Raw genomic sequence first — 19,488 nt, forward strand, 5'->3', positions numbered from 1 at the left:
TCGTGATTGAGGCAGTCGAAAGCTTTACTAAAGTCAAGGAACAGACTAGTTACTGAACATCCTTCCTCTAGTTGGTCTATGATGTGTTCTGTCAGCTGTACCAGGGCTGTTGTTGTTGACTTACCCCTAAGGAATCCATGCTGTTTGTTTGTAAGTAGATTATGCTGTTCGAGATGGTTTAGGAGTCTGGTAAGGACAATTTTCTCAATTATTTTGGAGAATGTCGGGATGAGTGATATTGGCCTGTAGCTGCCAGGTTCACTCCGTGGTCCTTTTTTATATTTTTGATATATTTTGGCGATCTTCAGAACAGTTGGGAAGATAACCTTGCTGTAGGGATTTATTTATTATATTAGTTAGTGGTATTATCAGTTCTTCTTTACATCTTTTAACTAGTTTTGCGGATATTTCATCAATACCAGTCGATGTCTTAGGCTTTAAGGGAGTCTATAGCTTTTTTTACTTATTCGCTTGTTGTTAAGTAGAACTGTAATTTCTCATTTGTGACTGGAGCTGGGTCAGGGTTTGCAGGATTAATGTTGCTACTGTTTGTTTGGAGTGTGTTTTCTGCTATTGTTGCAAAATATACATTAAGGGAGTTTGCTATTTTGTGTGGGTCCTTTGTTGTTTTTCCATTTAGCTGAATACTTTTGTTAATGAGGAAGAATGCTCATAAGGCTAAATAAAATTAAAATTACCATCAGCTTATACAATTGAAATATGGTTAATACTTCTTAGAGTTTCTCCTTTCTTCAATGAACTTGCTTATTATCAACAAAACAATATTTTTTCCAACTTGCTAATCATAATAAAATTTGTTATTAAATTTTCTAAACTTTGCAGAAAGTTTCACATTTCAAAAATATATATTTTATTGGTTTAAGTCAGGTCTGCGAAACCTTCTAGCCACTGAGCTATTTTGGCATGTTTTTGGATAAATCTCTAGTGTCCTGGCTTACTATTGTCTTTGGCTACAGATAGGCTTCTCGTTCAGCCTTTTCAAAATGCCTAAAAACCCTGTGGTCATCTTAGGACTTATTAATAAATTTATTAGACTAATATTGTTTTGTATGAGAATTCATTCTTATTAATAAACAATTGTAGAGCAAATTGATTTTTTAAATTACAAATTAAAATTATTTCTGTTACTTTTATTCATCTAGGTATTAAGCTAAATGTATTAAAATCTATTTTCAAGTGGAATGATAATATAGTGAACATTTAAACACAGACCACAAAACAAAATAAAATTTTAAATCTCATATTGAATACTGGCGTACAGTAGGCTGTGCTGTACATTAATTCAGTTGCTTTGTCGAGTGTCAAATACATATAGTTGTGTATACCTCACATAGTTATCAGCTACTATTATACCTGTCTATAAAATTCCTGTTTTGTTGAAAAAAATAAATACATATGCATGTAATATAACTATTCCTAATACCTTTCCTTGAGGAGAGTCCTTGGTTGCAGGGTACATAAAGATCCCTCCGTACTTCAGAGTTCGGTGAACATCGGCTACCATAGAGCCGACATAACGAGCAGCATACGGTTTCCCAAACTGAAAGAAGTCAGTATTAAATATTGGGCTTTACTTAAACATTATTAGTGAAATGGAGAACCAACAATACTTTTCAAAATTGTTCCAATTTGGTCAAATCCTTCTGCAAACCCACTTAACATTGAAACAAAACAGTCTCTAGACCTACCGACCCCTTGTGTTCTTACTAGCAACTGAAAATATTTTAAACATTATGCACTTATCACTTTAATTTTTTCAGTGAAAGTTTCTTATTTCTATACACAATCCAAAAGATAAGGGTCATGGACATTTTAAATAAAATTTGCAATTGACCCCAAAATATCTATCTTAACATTACCAAAGATTTCAAGAAACAAAATCTACAGCAATCTTAGGATCATTGTGTTTCTTCTCTTTCAGAAGTAGAAACATAAAAATATGAGCCTTATCTCTAATTCAAAGTTTTTTTTAAAGCTCTTCTTTAAGCTGTACTTAATTTGATCATGAACAGATGGTGTAAATTTAACTAATATACGAATATTATGATTAAAATCTCATCATCTCAACTTTCAGGTGCAAGAAACAGTACAAAATTTCCCAAAGCTATAACCTACATTGAAGAAGAAATTTCCTGTTTTGTAGCTGTTGCCATCGAGTATTATTTCCGTTATTGCCATCCAAAGCTGTGGTTTGACTCTACTAAAGGGCGGTGTTTATTTATTTGTTGGATTTTTGTGCTGTTTCTTTTTTTCCATTCAGATGACTGATGTTTTATCTGAAGCTCAAAAATAAACACCAGACTCATTACCTGATTCAATTTTCATGGACCTGTTACCTTCATGTTCCTGGACATGTTTACACCAACTTCTTTTTGTTAATTGGTATAATGTTTATTTAATCATGCACAAATTAACAGCTGGATGTTAAAAAACTTCATTGTTTATCAATCTTTATTTTTGTCTTCTTAAGAATCAAGATCATCAAGAAAAATATTGAGGACACTTCAGTATGAAGTACCTGGTTCAGAGGCATCAATAATTATTCAGCTGTCCTTGCATACAATTTTCTTGAGTAAGATCAGTGTTATCATCAGCATTAGAAATGGAGGGCGCCTTTCTAAATGTAAAAAGCTTTAAGAAAGGTTTAATATTATTTGTTTAACCATCACAGAAACAGTTATGCCACTTATACAGCACCATTTTTGTATCATCTTTTTGGTAGCATTCCACATGAATTCAAGGTTATCAAACAAAATGCAAAATTTGATGTCAGCACAGTTTTCAAAAGACAAAATTTCAACATTGAGTGAATTGATGCAGCCTGGTATCAGGAAACTGCAGAGTTCAATGGCTGTAACAGACCATAATTCCTGACGGTTTAGCATATTACCAGCAATTCTGACAGTACTTGAATGTTTGTAATACTCGAGAAGCCTTTTATTTCTTCCTTGTAGCTGGGAGAATATCAATCAGATTCTCAGGAGCTGGGTTACAGCATTGCAAGACAAAATCTCGCAGATGTGAAAGATTATTTCCAAAAATGTGTATAAAGCATAACTAGTGAATTATTAATTAATTATTAATAATTTAGGTATCTGTAAGAAATATATCAAGATCTGAAATAGAATGTGTGTATAGAGCTTTATCTAGAGTATTTCTGTATGAAAACTTCTAACTGGTCATTTGTTGGAAAACAAATACTGGATCAGTCATTCTTGGATCCCATGAAATATTTTATTTCATCATTTTTATTTGCCATAATAATGTACAACATCATAGACAAAGTCATAAATACAGCTCATTATTACAGCAGTGTCAAAATCTTAAAATAATAATTAAGCTTATAAAGCATAACAGTGATTGTAACAGAATTCAAAAAACACAATAATAATTAAAAATCCATATTTTTAATTAAAAAAATTCATTTAAGCTATAAAATGGATTTTTAAACAGCCAGGAATAGAAATTATTTTTCATTCTGTCAAAATAATATGAGCTAATTTGTCTTTCAACAAAATTATAAAGCTTCCGATACAACAACATGACTGTCAAGTCTACTCAAGAGATAAATAACTCGTGACAGTCTTTTATTTAAGTAATCAATGTGTGCTCCCCATGTCAAAGTTTTGTCTATATTAATACCCAAGAACTTTACTATATTTGAGAAACCATCATCCAATGAATCCGAATTGTGCCTAAGATTAAATAACATTCGTTTAGTTTTGTTCTTATTAAGCAATAACCCATTTGCATGACCACATTCAGACTAGTAACATTCTTCTGTAGAGAGCATTCCTTTTGAAAAAATATCAAAATGACTCCAGATAAAACATTTGTATCTGTGACAAAATTATTAAATAGGACATAAAATGAGATGAGTTTTTCTCTTAAAAAAGGAATAGACCCACCTTTGGATCCTTCTTCCTGTCCACGTACTGCTTGATGGCAGGATGCCACTGGAACGAGTATCCTTCGTTGATGCTGTAGATCTTCCCCTTGGCTGGCAGCCTGATGTTGGGGTCTGTCAGAACAAACTCTCCAATAGCCTATGGACAGATTGCTATTATTATTTCTCTACTCTTCAAAAACCTACTTTCAAGGATTACAATTAATATGCAATTAATCACTATGTCTCTGATAAATCATGAATGCATATTAAATTTAAAATTTGTAAGAATAAGATTTTCAACAATAAAAATAAAAATGAGAAAGTAGAAACTTTGAAATGGTTGAGCAGAGAAAGAATGCACTTTTGAAAATTAAATCCTCATTGAATTTGACATCATTATAGTAGATGGCATGTATATCATTTGCTGATCATCAGCAAAGCCTATCACTCGTGGGGCTAGAAAAATTTCATTTCTGTTTATCTTTCCACATGATATCTCAAAAACAAACTGACTTGAAATTTTTGCATGAAGCTTCATTTATATATTAGAAACAGAAATGTGAATTTATCATGTGGCAAGATATTTCAAGAAAGGTTTCATCTTTAGATTTTAAATTTTCCATGAAACTTCATTTCTACAAATACAGAAAGAAACAAGTTTGTTCTATGATGGTATATGGCTTAGCTTCATTGAAAGCTGACACGATCTCACTTTTGTCTGCCGGATGAATATAAAAATATCTTTTCTGTATGATTTCTGTTGGTCTAGATAGAATTATCTGTCTGTTATAGATTTGAAATTTTACAAGCGACCGCAGCAAAGTCTATTACACGAGTTAGGGTGTGGTGTACCTTGTAGTATTAGGACTGAACATTAATCGTGTAAATGTATTTAGTTTTTTTCATAATAACAAAAGCAAGACTGTATTTGGGTTATGAAATCATCCTTTTAAATGTAATTATGCAAACTATGTAAAAAATGTTAATATTAAAAACAAGAAAAACTCATTTAAAATTTGCTACTAAGCATTATTTTTTCAAAGCACAAGTGTTGAATTTTTGTAGTGTCACATTAAACATTTTGAATTGAATTTGGTTTCAGCAAAAACATATTTCAAGATATAGTTTTTAACAGTGCTGCAAGCAATATTCATGTAGAATAGGTTTTTTTAATATCTCACAAAACAGGTCACCTTTATGTTTGGAAGTGATTTGAGTGCTGATGAGATAAAAGTATATCAGGAATGCCACAAGGTGCAGTACTTGGATTATTATTGTTGTTTTGTTTATTCCAATATAGTGGATTCAAATACACTCAAGTGTGTCTCAGTGTACAATCATTAAACATTGCTAAAGCCTCTGTATCATCACAGGGAGTGATGTTTCACTGACCGGGTCGAGCATGAACCCATTGACGCCAGAGTCCTTGCCGATGGCCAGCACCATCATGGTGGCACTGCCGTAGAGAGCGTAGCCGGCAGCCACCAGCTGGTTACCTGGCTGTAGAGCATCCTTCTCGGATACAGGCTTCGATCCAGCTGGTCTCCTTCATAGAAAACATCCAGGCCAAGTGTAATTACGGTTAGGGTTCATTATTTATCAATTACTTATTTATCAATAGTCACTTAGGCTAAAACATTGGATTTTTATTCAGAGAAAGTATAAATTTAAGCCCTGAAGCACATTCTATAAGTACTTTCCACTTCATACTACATTATGTCTTTTTCCATATCTGTGCTCAGGGATGCTCAGGAGTTAAAATAAAGAGAGTTTAATCAAATTATATTATTCCTGTATGTAAGTGCAGTAAGTGACCACAGTAGATTACCGGTAGATGCTGAAGATGGAGCCAATGGACACCAGACAGTCAATGTTGGAGGATCCATCCAGGGGATCGAAGCAGACAATGTACTTGCCTTGTCTTTCCACTTCTACCTAAACAAGGCAGACAACGTAAGGTCAGTTCTGGTACAATCACAAAAACATTCATTGATTTTTACCCACTCACTAAATTACAACAATCACTAAGCTTACGAATTTTAAAATTGGTAAAATGTTACTCTCATGTTCTACTTGCTTTGTATCCAATAAATACTTTTGTAAAATATTGTGATACTTGTAATAAGTATAATTTTGACTTAAAATGTCCTTAATCAGACATAGTCCTTTCTAATACAAAAAAATATCAAAAATTGTACGTAAATCTTTGTGTTTTTCTTTTAAGTTTGCTCTTTATTTTGTTTCAGTCCTGAACATTTCTATCACCACTCAAAATAAATTGTTAAAAAACTATTTTTATTTTTATTTATTTTATTTTATTTTACATTTCAACGGACATCTCCATTTTTACAGTTTTTGAACATAATATTAAACAATGAAAGTAAACAACCACAGTGACAAATAGAGCAATAACGATTAATAAACTATTTAAGTGACGAAACGGATATAAACTATGAATGACAATAACGTAATTAATTATTAGTGTACCGTGATTTGAACTATGGAAAACAACGAACAATAACAGCAATAAATTAGCACGAAAAAAATGAGAATAAACAAGATTAGACAAGAAATAACAAGACACAATATATAAATAACAGCAATGAGAGACGTACAGATAAAGTGTAAGAACGAATGTCTTCCCTCATTGTGCAACTCCTAGGCAGATAACTCATGCAGATCGGCGATCTTCCTCTTGAGCACTGGTATACTGTCCACAAAAAAGTCAACGATGTCGGCGACGCTATTACCAGAACTCTGAAGTCGGTACATCGTATCGTTTGCTGCGTAGTTGGTGCGATGTTGCTGCCTAGCGAACAGGTCTCTGGAGCGAGTGGCTGAAGGGGTCCTGAAGAGGATCTGGCTCAGCATATCGGGACAGTCGATCTTGCCGTTAAGGATCTTTGACAGCAGTACAACGTCAGCGGGAGAATCTGCGATCCGCAAGAGTCAGGAGTCCCAGATCACGAGACACTTCCCCGATGGGAAACCTGACGATAGAGAAGACCACTCCTGACACCCACTATTCGAATAAATCTTCTTTGAATAGTCTCTAGTTCATCTATGAGAAACTTCTGGTGGGGGTTCCACACTGGAGAGCCATATTCAAGGATTTGGCGTACCAAAGCACAATACAAAGTTTTTAAAGCCGTGTCACTTAAGCCTTTTGAGAATCGGGAGACAAATCCAAGACAAAGCGCAACAACTACTCGCAAGCCCGAGATTGTTAAGAATTATTGAAGGGTATTTGCTCATTCCATCTCCTTATTTCATTTAAAATCTTATTTCTTAGATCTTCTAATACTAAAATGCTCACTCTAACATTTTAAATTTTTAACTGATTGTAATTTTTTTAAGAGTTGAATTGCAATTCTCTATTTTTTAAACAAAATGCTAACTTTTCATTAAAACAATAAATTTAGTTTATTTATTAACATTATTTTTTTACAAAAAGTTAACAAATACAGAATTGTAATTTCTTAATAATTTGGGTTCCAAAAGCTTGCCATGACAGTTTAATGTCCTATCCTGCAAATCTACAAATTTTATTACTTTTTTAAATATAATTTAACATTAAATTACATAACGTTATGATATATAATTTATTGCACTAAGAATATTATAATAAACAAAATTAAACTACGCATTACAAATAAATTGTACAGTAACTAGAATAACAATTTTGTGAGATGTCTAAAATTTATTTCTTAAATTAAGAATATAATTAATCTATGAATAATTCTAATATATACATTGGATTTGGGTATAAAAGCTTGGGCTTTTAGAAATTATTTAATACTTAGTTACAGCTAATACAGTAAATAACAATTAAACTTGAAAATGTAGTACAAGCAAAGAATCTATTTTGAAAGTTGAAGTTTTACAAATTTAATAATAATAATTGGAGAGAGAGAGAGAGAGAGAGAGAGAGAAATAAAAATTTATAACTATTTCCTGTAACTTTTAACACTCTGTATCATCTCTTGATTGCCTTAGTTTTTAATAAATAAATACTAGACTTATAAATAATTGTGCTAACAAAATCAAGAAGAGAAACCTTCACTTCAGGAGACAATGGCAACCGTTTCATTTTTAATGACAGTCTTATATAGCGGTGAAGTGTAAATGTAATTTCTACTCACAATGATCGCTTGGTCATTCTCCTCACTGACAAGAACACACGTGGTGAAAGATGCTGACAACATGTTGATGAACAATTCGTTGGACAGAACATCCAACTTCTTGACCTCTTCCCCCTGGACATTAGTGGAGCCTGCGATACCATACCTGCAACCATCGTCACACGTTGATAAATGTCACTATTGACAAAGTATGATGTATTGTTACATAATGTATCAGAAAACACCCGTTACGGTAGTTCACGAATTGTTAGAAAATTCATAAAGTCTCTTTGAGAAAAATATTTATTAACACGTATTGAAATATATACTTGTTAGAAATTTCCATATTTGATATGTCTACTAGAGTTTCCAAAAATAAAAACTATGCTACATTAAGTGGTGGTGGTGCTGTAGACCACAAGTGAAGCGACCTGTAACTACATCAAGGCAATGGTGGGGGGGAGGCGCTTCACTCTCAACACTCATATGGTTGATAGTACGTTTCTGCAAGGTGAGTAATACAGAAAATACAGCTATGTAAAAGAATTTTTTGAAAGACCATAGTTCATAGTTCAGATATAGGCTACATATTTTTAACGCAATCCCAAAACAGAATTTATTGAAGGTATTTTTCATTTTTAATTAAACAAGGTAGGATTTATGCTACACCATGTTTTGTGTAACATGCTTCACTGAGGTTGCATACTATTTCAAATCTATACTCATTTAATTTTTGAGAAGTCCTGTGGACAGATTGGTACACCTTCATATAGAAAACAAATTTTTACATCTCTTCGGCAGACAAAAGAGAAATCTGTTGCTCAGCCAAATTCCATAGTTAAGCATGCACCATCATAGAACTCATTCTTGTCTATGTAGTGTCCAGATTAAATCTTTCTTAAGATACGGTATCTTGCAAAATTATACACTCACATTTCCTTCATTTAATTTAGGTTTCATAGCAAAATTAAAGTAATAAAAGCTATGATGACCAGGTAGTATAACAGTATTACAAAGCAACATTGAAATAAAATCTTTTTCACTGACTTTTTACATTGAACTTTCACTCTATTATATTTTCTTCTTCTATTGAAGTAATAATAATATTTATTTAACCATGAATATTAAAGATGCAGAGGTCATTGATAATATAATAAATATTACAAACAATACAATAAAGACACATATAAATAAGAGACTACAAATATTAACTGAATTCCAAAATTATTGAGATAAAAATTTTATGAGCATATTTCCTAGTCTTTTTATGGTCTTCTCCTTTTAGTTTGTATAATTTAAATTTGGTGCCTTGTAAATATCTTGATTTTTGGTTATTTCAGAAGTTTTCAATGTAAAATAAGGTTTTCCAATTAGTAACTTTTTATACTCTTTTTTTAACCAAAGTGATACCCTGGAAAGAGGGTCAGAGACTCAGGACCCCTTCAAGTCTGCAATATTATTTTAAGCCAAGAATATTGATAATCAAGCTTTTGGGTGTCTCAAGGATGTAGGTTGGAGATCCACTCAATTGCAAAAAGTTAAGGGGATGTCTTGCATCTGTATAAAACTATTTTTGTGTCTATTATCCATAAAAGGTAATCATGCACTTATGGACATTTGGGAAGGATAGCAGTTTTATGGTGAGATGAGTAAAATTATACATTTGTCTTATTCAGTAGAGCAAATTCCAGTATAATTTAATATGCTCTATAATAGGTATGTGCACTAGCAAGAGATGCATTTTTTGTAAACACTGTACACCACTTAACAAATTAAACAAACATCAAGTATGACTTATTTTATCTACTTGCAGTATTGTTAAGTTACTAAAGTTGCAATTTCAGTGGTGGTGAGAATTCCTTCCAGAGAAAGGTCACCTCTGGAGGGTTTTTTAATTCCCTGTCTAATTTACTTTTTATGACTTGGTATTTGCGTCATTAATAAACCAGTAATGGTGAGGCTCAAAGTTGAGGCCATGTAACCTTTAGGTCCAAACAACAAGCTTATCTTATCAGGCTTCAATAGTACAGCTAGAGAGCTTCTGATATCTTATTTATGAGCACCAATCATCCTCTATCTAACAAACAGCTTTAATTGACCACAAATTAAAAATATACATATTTTAGTAATTACTTCAATCATTTTATGGTTATAAGTGTCACATTACTAAACAATATTTTCTGATTTCTTTTAAAACATTTTATTTTTATATGACCCTTTCTAACAATATGCATACAGATTCTAAATTTACTTTTGGACTGTTTAGAAATAATTATAACTTAACATACTTATAAAATTCAAACATGTAAACCACAAAAAATTAGAAATTATTTATCAATTCCTTGAGTGAATCTGAGAAAACATTGATATCAGAGTATCAGTGACAGTTCAAGGACTTAAAACTCTTAAATATTTATCTTCAAGGTCAAGTGTAGGTTAAATTTAAATTTTAACCAAGCTCACTTCCTTTCTTACATAGGCCCTACAGCAGATCTTTGTTCAAAATGATATTCAACTTAATGTCTTGATAGTGTTATAAAATATTCTATACACTTTAAGTAAGTTGACGCATATTTGTTTGAGATTCTAATTGTTGGTAAATTAAATGTTGTTATGTACGCCTACAGTTTTTTCAAAGTAAGACTTGCTGTAAGGAATGCATTTAAATATGATTGTTGGATAGATTCCAAGAGTAAATATGCTTTGTTCTATTTTAAATTTTCGTCCCGTTATAGTTGAAGTGGACATAAGCGTCGGTACATAATGGATGCTATCAAACAATTAGACTAGTTTCAACAAACCCTGATTGTGATTTAATGGACAAACTACACTAATTACGGAAACGAAATGTCTATTTAAACTTTGAATTATATAAACAACTGTATCGCACTAGTATTCCACATAAAAACCACTTTTCTCTTTATCTAACCGTAACAATAGAACTGTACCAGACTAGTTATGTGAACATCCAGACAGACAAACAGAGCACGTACTAACCGTGTTCACTGGTTTTACAGGTTCAGCCACAGCACACGATTTCTCACGGTTTTTTCCATTAATTGAATAAATAAAACCCAACTTTCACCAGTAACGTACTTAACTCCTATTTTAAAGGCATGCGGGTTCTGAATTTATTCATTTGTTATTAGCTTTCGTGCTACTCTGCGATAAGCAGTAACTTATCGTTCATTTGCTCTGATTTAAAAATCCAATAGTACTGTAATATGTTAATAAAATAAACTCATATTTTCATTTAAAATTGCTCAATAATGGCGTTTTAAATGATTAGACGATATGATAGTATTCCTTTTTGTAAAATACTGATGAAAACAAATATGTTAGGTGTAGCCTACAAGTATTTCCAACGGAATCGTCAAATACATAATGTACTCACAGCTTAGCGATACCAGCCTTCCTGACAGCGGAACTGACGGCTTTAACAGCTGTTTGGATGCTGACCAGAAGTTGAGTCAAGTCACCACAGGCTTCCGGATACTTCTGCTGTTCCGCCAGCACAAACCTCGTCAGCGTCATGCAGTTGGAGTCAAAGCCGGCATTGCTCCCCGCCATCTTGGCCGAGTCCGCGCGGCCGATGAGTGTAGACTGACGGTGAAAGCCGAACTCTTCGTCAACAAATGTGGAGGGGACTCGCTACTCGCTACACTCATTCTCTGTTATTACCGCGCCTTCCACAGTTTCTAGCCGCAGGCGCATGCGTTTACCGATAATATCGTCCAGAAAACGACACGACCCAACTGAATTGGCTACGTCAAAACAAACCCTCGAGACGGGACCGAATTGGCGATGGGGAAACGAACACTTGAAGATTTTCATCAGAGCTTCTAAGTAGAAAGTATTGTCACATTTCTGTGACAGCATTTTGGATGTAATAAATGTATTGTAAATGGAAATATACTGTTAATTACCAATTTGGGATTCATTCCTGTGATGTTCAATGAGAAAACCGTTGTAATCAGAAAAATTAATTTAAACAGTCTCGAATTATATTACGTTACTTTTTATTTAATTAATTATTCACCTATATCATTTTAAATAAGAATTTCACTCACTAATTACACAACTATTCTTTCAGTTGTTTAAATGTCTTAAACGTAAAAAGAGCATTTCAATTTATTGAAACTTTTAACAAAATGCCTTAGTTTTTTATTCAAGCAGTAAACCATGCAGGAGTCATATCTCTTGTATGCATTTACCATTTGGAGACCAACCAACGACTGATAGACTATCTCACCGCACCACATCATCAGATGCCTTATGAATATTAATATTATGTACTATAGTATACACATAAATAGGTATGTCGGTATGTTATATAAATGAAACTTCTGGTGTTTTTCCTGACCTGTGCCGTCTTTAGTGTTTACTTTATATTACTGAAATCTTTAGTGCTACACAACAATAATGTAATTATTTAGTCAAGGAGAATGAGAATTTATTTATATACAATCTTCTTTAAGTTTATAAACGACGTCACAGAAATAGTTCTCAGTTACATATACATCGATTCATGGTACAATACATTTGTTGTTAAAATTTGTTACCTACTAGCATGGGTAGTATAGGATTCCAATTCTTTTTTAGAAAAAGATCCCTTTTACAATCTAAGTGGTTTAGGACTGTAAGTTTAAAAAAATAAACTGTTATTCCAGCCCATATTATTTAGTAGTTACCAAAATAAGAAGTTACTAAAATAACACTCTGTCTAGAAGTGAACTGCATGCTATGGCGAAGAAGCATAGCTGTCGAAAGAAAAACATTTTGGGGCTCAACGGAAGACTGAAAAAAGGCCTATGACCTAACACTCAAGTCTCTAAGAAAGGAAAAGAGTGCGTCAGCAACTAGACAGTCTATCAATAAAAGTAAAGCTGTTTGGCAGATAATCAATGGTGAGCCAAAATTTTCAAGGTGTTCTGTAAATGCTATAAACCTCAAAGTTAATGGAATAATGGTAGATAATTCTACAGATGAAGTTAATTACTTCAACAGATACTTTACAACAATAGCAGAAGAAACAATTAGAGTAAATAACAACAGGCCTTCTTATAATCAAGCTGAAACTACTCACACAATTCTTGTGGAACAAACTATGCATGTCTTGAAAATTGCGATATATGAAGAGCTTGCAAACACAATCCATTGATTAAAACCTACATCTTTAACGGGAGTGGACGGAATCTCAGCCAAGATACTGAAAGTAACAGAAATTCTACCACCGTTGCTTCATGTTGTAAACCTGACATATGCTTAAGGCGTGTTTCCGCAAAATTAGGCTAAACACCGCCAACATTTTTACTCGCCACAGAAAGGTAGCAAAGACGAAATAGGAAATTTCAGGCCCATCTCGTCAATCCCTACGATCTCTAAGATACCCGAGAAAATTCCATTGTCTAGAATCCTCGAACATCTAAATATCCTCCATAAATACATATATATTTAAATTTCATCAACTGAGTGATGTTCTAAGTAGGCGATAAGTCAGATTGGCCTACTATGTGTAGCCTATGTCCAATCGCTGCTTTCTTTTGGAATAATCACTTGGAGGAGGAGGGGTGGTGCATACAAAACATTACTTGAACCACTCAATTTTGTTCAAAAACTATATTAAAAATAGGATTTAAAAATTGCGATTGCCAACTGACACTCAATACAGAGGAACTCAAATATTTACCATAAGACAACTTTATATCAAGAATCTCCAACTTTTTATTTACAAATATTCCAATAACCTTTTTCCTCCAGCCTCACATTCACATAATACCCGCTATTCCAATAGTACTTGAATTCGATCTCTGAGAGTGAATAAATCAATATCAACTATTAAATACTGCTACATATCGCAAATTTGGTATTGAAATGTTTCCTCAAATTTAAACACTACTCATATTAATTTTCCTGCACTTCAGTATATATTTAAAAACGTATAAATAAACATAATAATTTTTAACTTAACTCTATCGGAGGCCGAGTCACTAATAGCGACCATCTATGGACGTTTTAGACTCTCCCCCCCCCTTCGACACACTCCGTTACATTGACTCCAGACTTACATTGACATGGGCTGCGTATAGATTAGGGTTGTGGCTTTCATCGATTAGATCAAGCAATAATAGTTACATATCATCCTTTTAGGAATAATTGCTGCAATTATTTTTTTTATCTTGAGCAACTCGGGTCTACCCAGAGGCCTTTATCGTTTATGTAGACCTATTTCCTAAGAGCAACCTTTCACTCAGGCAGATAAGATATTAATTTATTATAATAAACGTGTTTAGTTACTTTTATTTGTTCCTTTATATAATAAAAATTCTAATGTGTATCTTTTCTGTTTTGCATATATTGTGAATTCTTGTTGGAAATTGGAAATAAACTAATTCATTTATTGATCAACAATCTTCTTACTAATAGACAGCATGGATTTGTAAAGAGTAGGTTCACTCTTACAGCCTTGGTGGGTATGTTTGAATACATTGTGGGTGGTATAGAAACAGGCAGCTGCTATGCCCAGGATCATACAGTAGATTTACTCAATATTTACATTAAGCGAGAACTCAGGATAGAGTCGTGAAAATGTCCTAGCTATACACCACTGTGGAAAACTTACAGTTATAAGTAAGATAAGCCAATTTTTTTATAAGAAAGTATGTGAGTATTTTCCTGACTTCTTTTACAAGCTTAAATTAACTTTGAAACCACTTAGATTCTGTTAGGCCTCAATCAATTTTAGTTATCTTTTTGTACTTTATATCTCACTATGTTTTAGCAAGTCTTGGGTATGATTTCTGTGTGATTTGGTTCATTAATTCTTTACCATTTAAAGTGCAAATTTTAATGTTTATTCATTATTGTTCATGTCATGTTAAATATCATAGAGTATTGCATTACATTCTGGTACTTTTATTTGTTTAGCTATAACTTCTTACAAAATTTGTACATTTCCTGTGATATTTCATTAACACAGATTTATTTTATTTGGGGTATCCTAATTTCAAGTGGTTCATTTTGTAAAAATGTTCACCTATGTCCATTGATACAACCATTTTAGTAAACATCAAACACATTTTTTCACATTTTTTGAACATGTAAATGATACTTCAGTAAGTGTGGAATGAAATGTGATATGTTGATGATCCTACTAGCACTTTGAGCAAAGTAACTCTAGTTTCCGTTTTCTTTTTCCCATTACTAAATTCTGCTTGTTGTGAAATAGACAAAGCACACAATTAATTATGTTACAAAATTATCTTTTTAATTGGAATTTTCAATCTATAAATGTCATAACTAAGCTAAAAAATTGAGTTTACTATAAAATATAATTCGGGCATAGAAATTTCAAATCCTTTACTTGACTCTCATGATTGCCAGTGCTGACAAACTTATAATTTATCAATCGAAATATCTTAATATTTTGCCACTTGTGGAACAGTCTATTGACATCCTTTATTTACCATGTAATGAGAAGATTTAGGAGAGAAAGGAAAGGTGTTAAATCAAATTAGTTCTTTAGCAAATTGAATCATGCCAGAATGAATGGTTTGATTTCGAGGTCTAACAGTTCCCTTGAAGCAAGTGAACATAATCGTGAGCAGGTCAAGGAAATGATGCTAGAAAATTGATTTATCCATCTTAAATCATCACGCTGTAGATTTGTATGCTTTGTCACTACGATCAAACCACTTCAATAAAAATCAAATAACTCGTTTCTCTTTATCAACATAGTATCCAAATTGTAACCTTTATTTGTATAATCCTTTTATTACCTGCCTTGCTAAAGTAATGCCCTGTCTCAATCGTACAGGGATAATATGTTACACTAAAACAATACACAGTATTTTAAAACAATGTTGAGCTCTTTGTATTGTTTCGCTAAATAAATAGTAGACATGTTAGTTTTGAAGCTACCAATATGTGTAGGTAACTATTGTTATATTTTATAGGTATGAACTCTAGTATTCAGAAATAGGATTGTTGTTAATAACTAGATTTGAAATATAAACCATTCCTACCCAATAAAATTATTTTTAACCTTAAGATTACATTTTTGCATTTTTCTGTTTAAAATTTTAACTGAAAATAATAATTTACTAAATATATTGCCGTTCAGTGACTTCAGAACAAAATTTAAAATGTAGGCTAAAGTTGTTTTACTTCATTCAACACAACTAGGCCTATACAGTTTCAATACGATATTGAATCTGTCGTAAGTCAATATATACTCTAAAGAGAGGCATCGAAGTTTCGTTAAAAAACGTATATTTTTAAACGTATCTCATATTAATAAACACCAACTGTTTAAAATTTAAATAATTATTAAGTTTACATATTTAAAACTAGAACATGCTGTAATAACTTTCTGCGTAGACTATAAACAATATTATAATGGTGGAAATGATAATACAGCAATAATATAGAGTGCTGCTAAAGAGATGGAAAGAAAGAAATATACTGAATAAACAATTATGATTGGTTTATTTAATACACCAAGTCTTATGGACAAGGCAGGAGGATTATACCACACCTCGTGCCATGTAGCAGGCAAGCATTGCTAAGGTTGCATGTAAAAGTTTGTTCATAGATACGTGTGTTACTGTGTCATATGATAAAATCTCATAAAATTGTAAATAGTTTGTGACTTTCTCGTTGCCATCGTGCTTAGCCTACCCATAAGGCCAATGTAAAAATGTTCACTAATGCTCAGCCAAAACCTACAAAGTGACATACACCATCATTGAACTTATTTCATGCGAAGTATCAAGTCGGTTTACTGTCAAGTTAATTTGTGAGCGGACAGACAAAAATTAAGTAGTTTTAGCCCCTCAAGTAATAGGCTTCGCTAACGCTCAGCAAACTATACAAAACCTGCTAGATAGTCTATAAGTGAGTTCCCATATAGAAGGCTAGGACTAAACAAACTGTTACGGTCATCTTCATATAAATAAGCTCAGAGAGTGTATTAAACAAATCCTGCCTAGGCTATCTGTTTGTAGTATATATTTGTATGGATATACAATTTCACAATCCAGTTTTCTTTATGGATTTCCCCCTAATTCTACTCAAATATTCTCTTTCGAGTTGTGGAAAAGGTCATGAGTGGATACAATCAGGGATTCGCCATTTGTTTGAGCAAAATGTGTGTCATTCCTTTCAATTAGAAAACTAGTAATTACTGTATTTATTTCTTCGGTGTTTTAAGCCTCAATAGTTCATAAATATTGAGAGATCTATCATTTAGGTTTTGGACAGAAAGGCTATTTTAATATTTGTTTAACAAAAATAGGCATGACAGAAGTAAATAACTAATACAATAGAACTTCAACAACTAGTCCTGATCCAAAATTTAACAAAATCTAGGAATTCAATTGGCTTTTTGGTTTTCTTAGGGAATTTACGTGTTAATCCATGACATAGCCAAATTATTTTGAGTTACCGGTACTCGACAAGTTACAACATTTTTTTACACACCAATATACTGTAGAAAGGTTTTTGTATTAAACGTTGATAATTTTACAAAACTTGTTATGTTACGATTGGTATTATAACGTATTATACGGACAGAAGTAAGGTACTATAACATCTCAACTATAACGGTACCGGTACTCAACTGCTTGAACTTTCATGATGCTGTAAAAAAACTATCCTCCATAGTTGTTATATAATATTAAGTAATCTAACCAGGAAAACCAGCTTTCTATGTATGTACTGGTCTTCAGATGGGAAGAACAAAGTCCAAGTTAAACAACAACATATACTGGTAAACCTTTTTTCTCCTCTTCTCTGACGTCTGTGAACTTAGATAACTCTCTCCTGATTAACAATTACTTAATTTTGTATTATAAGATTTTCCTACTCTAAGCTCATTCATTTAGAAAATATCTTACGACAATAAATCCTTTTTCTTGTCAGTCCTGCATTATTAAGGACCTGACATCAATTTGTTCTTGTTTCACCCCAATTCAGGATTGGTTTTTCAGCCCATTACTCTCACTGTTATGAAGGTCGTAACTAAAATTCCATGGCAGAACCGTATATCACCCACATCAGTACAGCACATCCTGTATTGTTTATGTTCCTAATTATGTTAAGTAATGATGGACTTGCTGGCTGATGATGTCGTTTTAAAAACAAACTAATTGTTGAAAACTATTGATGGTCGCCTGTGGTAGATGGAATGATCTGTTTTCTAAAGCATTTCAAAGTAGGCTACACCAAATTGTTGCAAAATACTTTCTTTTCCTATTTGTCTGTCAATTCTGAAAATGGCCTAATAACTGATTCTTATTTTATGGATATACTTTCTTCCTGTAGAGATTGATGCCATTACTGACTATTTGATGTCATCAATTATTTATGTAAAATTCTCAACTCAACATAGAAGTTGCTTTGTTACTGAATACATTCTTTAATATAATTCTTTAATATAATTACCCTATTATGAATGTTTCATTTCACCACAAAACGTAACCCTTTTATAAAGTCACCTCTTTTAGCTTCTAAACTAGTGGACTTTTGGATAATGATAGTATAAGTTTGTAATCTTGTCATCCCTTTAAGCCATCCATCGTCAATACTTTAGACAATGAGATTGGTATGCTTTGTACTTATGTTCATGCAAAATCTTATAGACCGATATTTGTGAATTTACAAATTGTCTAACTTAAAAAATTCACTCTTGTGAAAAAACAGTTATAGATCGACCTTGATTTCCTTTGTCACGGATCTTGTCAGAACCCTTCTTCAACCCTTCATTTCATTAGCTTGTCTTACTGCTAGTCTTGATGTAGATTTTCGATAGAAAAATGTTTGCATATCTCACATCATCAGGGCCGTACTTGGCTTAGGCGGGCCCCACCATGTCCCGCCCCCGCGCCCCTCACGCCGTAGACATTATGTAAAATTGTCCAAAAAAACCTGTCTGAGTACGGGCCTGCACCTCAATATAGACAGAATTGTACTACTGTAACCATGCATCATTGACACTGTGTAAAGATTTAACTATGATTGATACTAGCCAGATTTCTGTAGAGTACAGAAAATAAACAACCGCTACAGGCTTTGGGGCCAAATCTGTCAGGTGTTTACTTGAGGATTAAAGTACACTTGAAACATTTCCAAACAATTATTTTTTTGTGTGTTTACCATTTATGTTGACAAAAATACCTTTAATTTATGCTGCTCTTTAGATTTCAATAAGACCGAAAACAGAGATTACAAAAAAGTTATTTGACATTCTTAGCTGCCCCCATTTTTTTTTTTTTTTTTTTTTTTTTTTTTTTATAGAGGTCACAGAGTTGTCATATGCAAAAGAAGTACCTCTTCATGTCTAAATAGAGTTTGGGTTTTCTCCACCAACATACCAATGAGTTTTCAGAGAGTCACGACACAGCACACTATGAACTAATCCTGCATTTGGGAACAAGTAGAAACAAAACATCACAACTC

At 32.7% G+C, this 19,488-nt stretch overlaps 1 protein-coding gene across 1 annotated transcript; it reads right to left on the reverse strand.

Annotated features, from left to right (window-relative positions):
• Positions 1-1,363: 1,363 nt before the first annotated feature.
• Positions 1,364-11,686, reverse strand: LOC124366986 (fructose-1,6-bisphosphatase 1-like). Its single transcript, XM_046823632.1, has 6 exons — positions 11,426-11,686; positions 8,053-8,197; positions 5,739-5,845; positions 5,303-5,456; positions 3,930-4,067; positions 1,364-1,561 (listed from the first exon to the last, which is right to left on the reverse strand). Exons 1-6 carry the CDS (start codon positions 11,599-11,601, stop codon positions 1,379-1,381), a joined length of 903 nt encoding a protein of 300 aa, XP_046679588.1. The 5' UTR covers positions 11,602-11,686; the 3' UTR covers positions 1,364-1,378.
• Between the last annotated feature and the right edge of the window lie 7,802 nt (positions 11,687-19,488).

Source organism: Homalodisca vitripennis, chromosome 7 (genome assembly GCF_021130785.1).
Source record: "Homalodisca vitripennis isolate AUS2020 chromosome 7, UT_GWSS_2.1, whole genome shotgun sequence".
In the NCBI taxonomy this organism is placed as follows: domain Eukaryota; kingdom Metazoa; phylum Arthropoda; class Insecta; order Hemiptera; family Cicadellidae; genus Homalodisca; species Homalodisca vitripennis.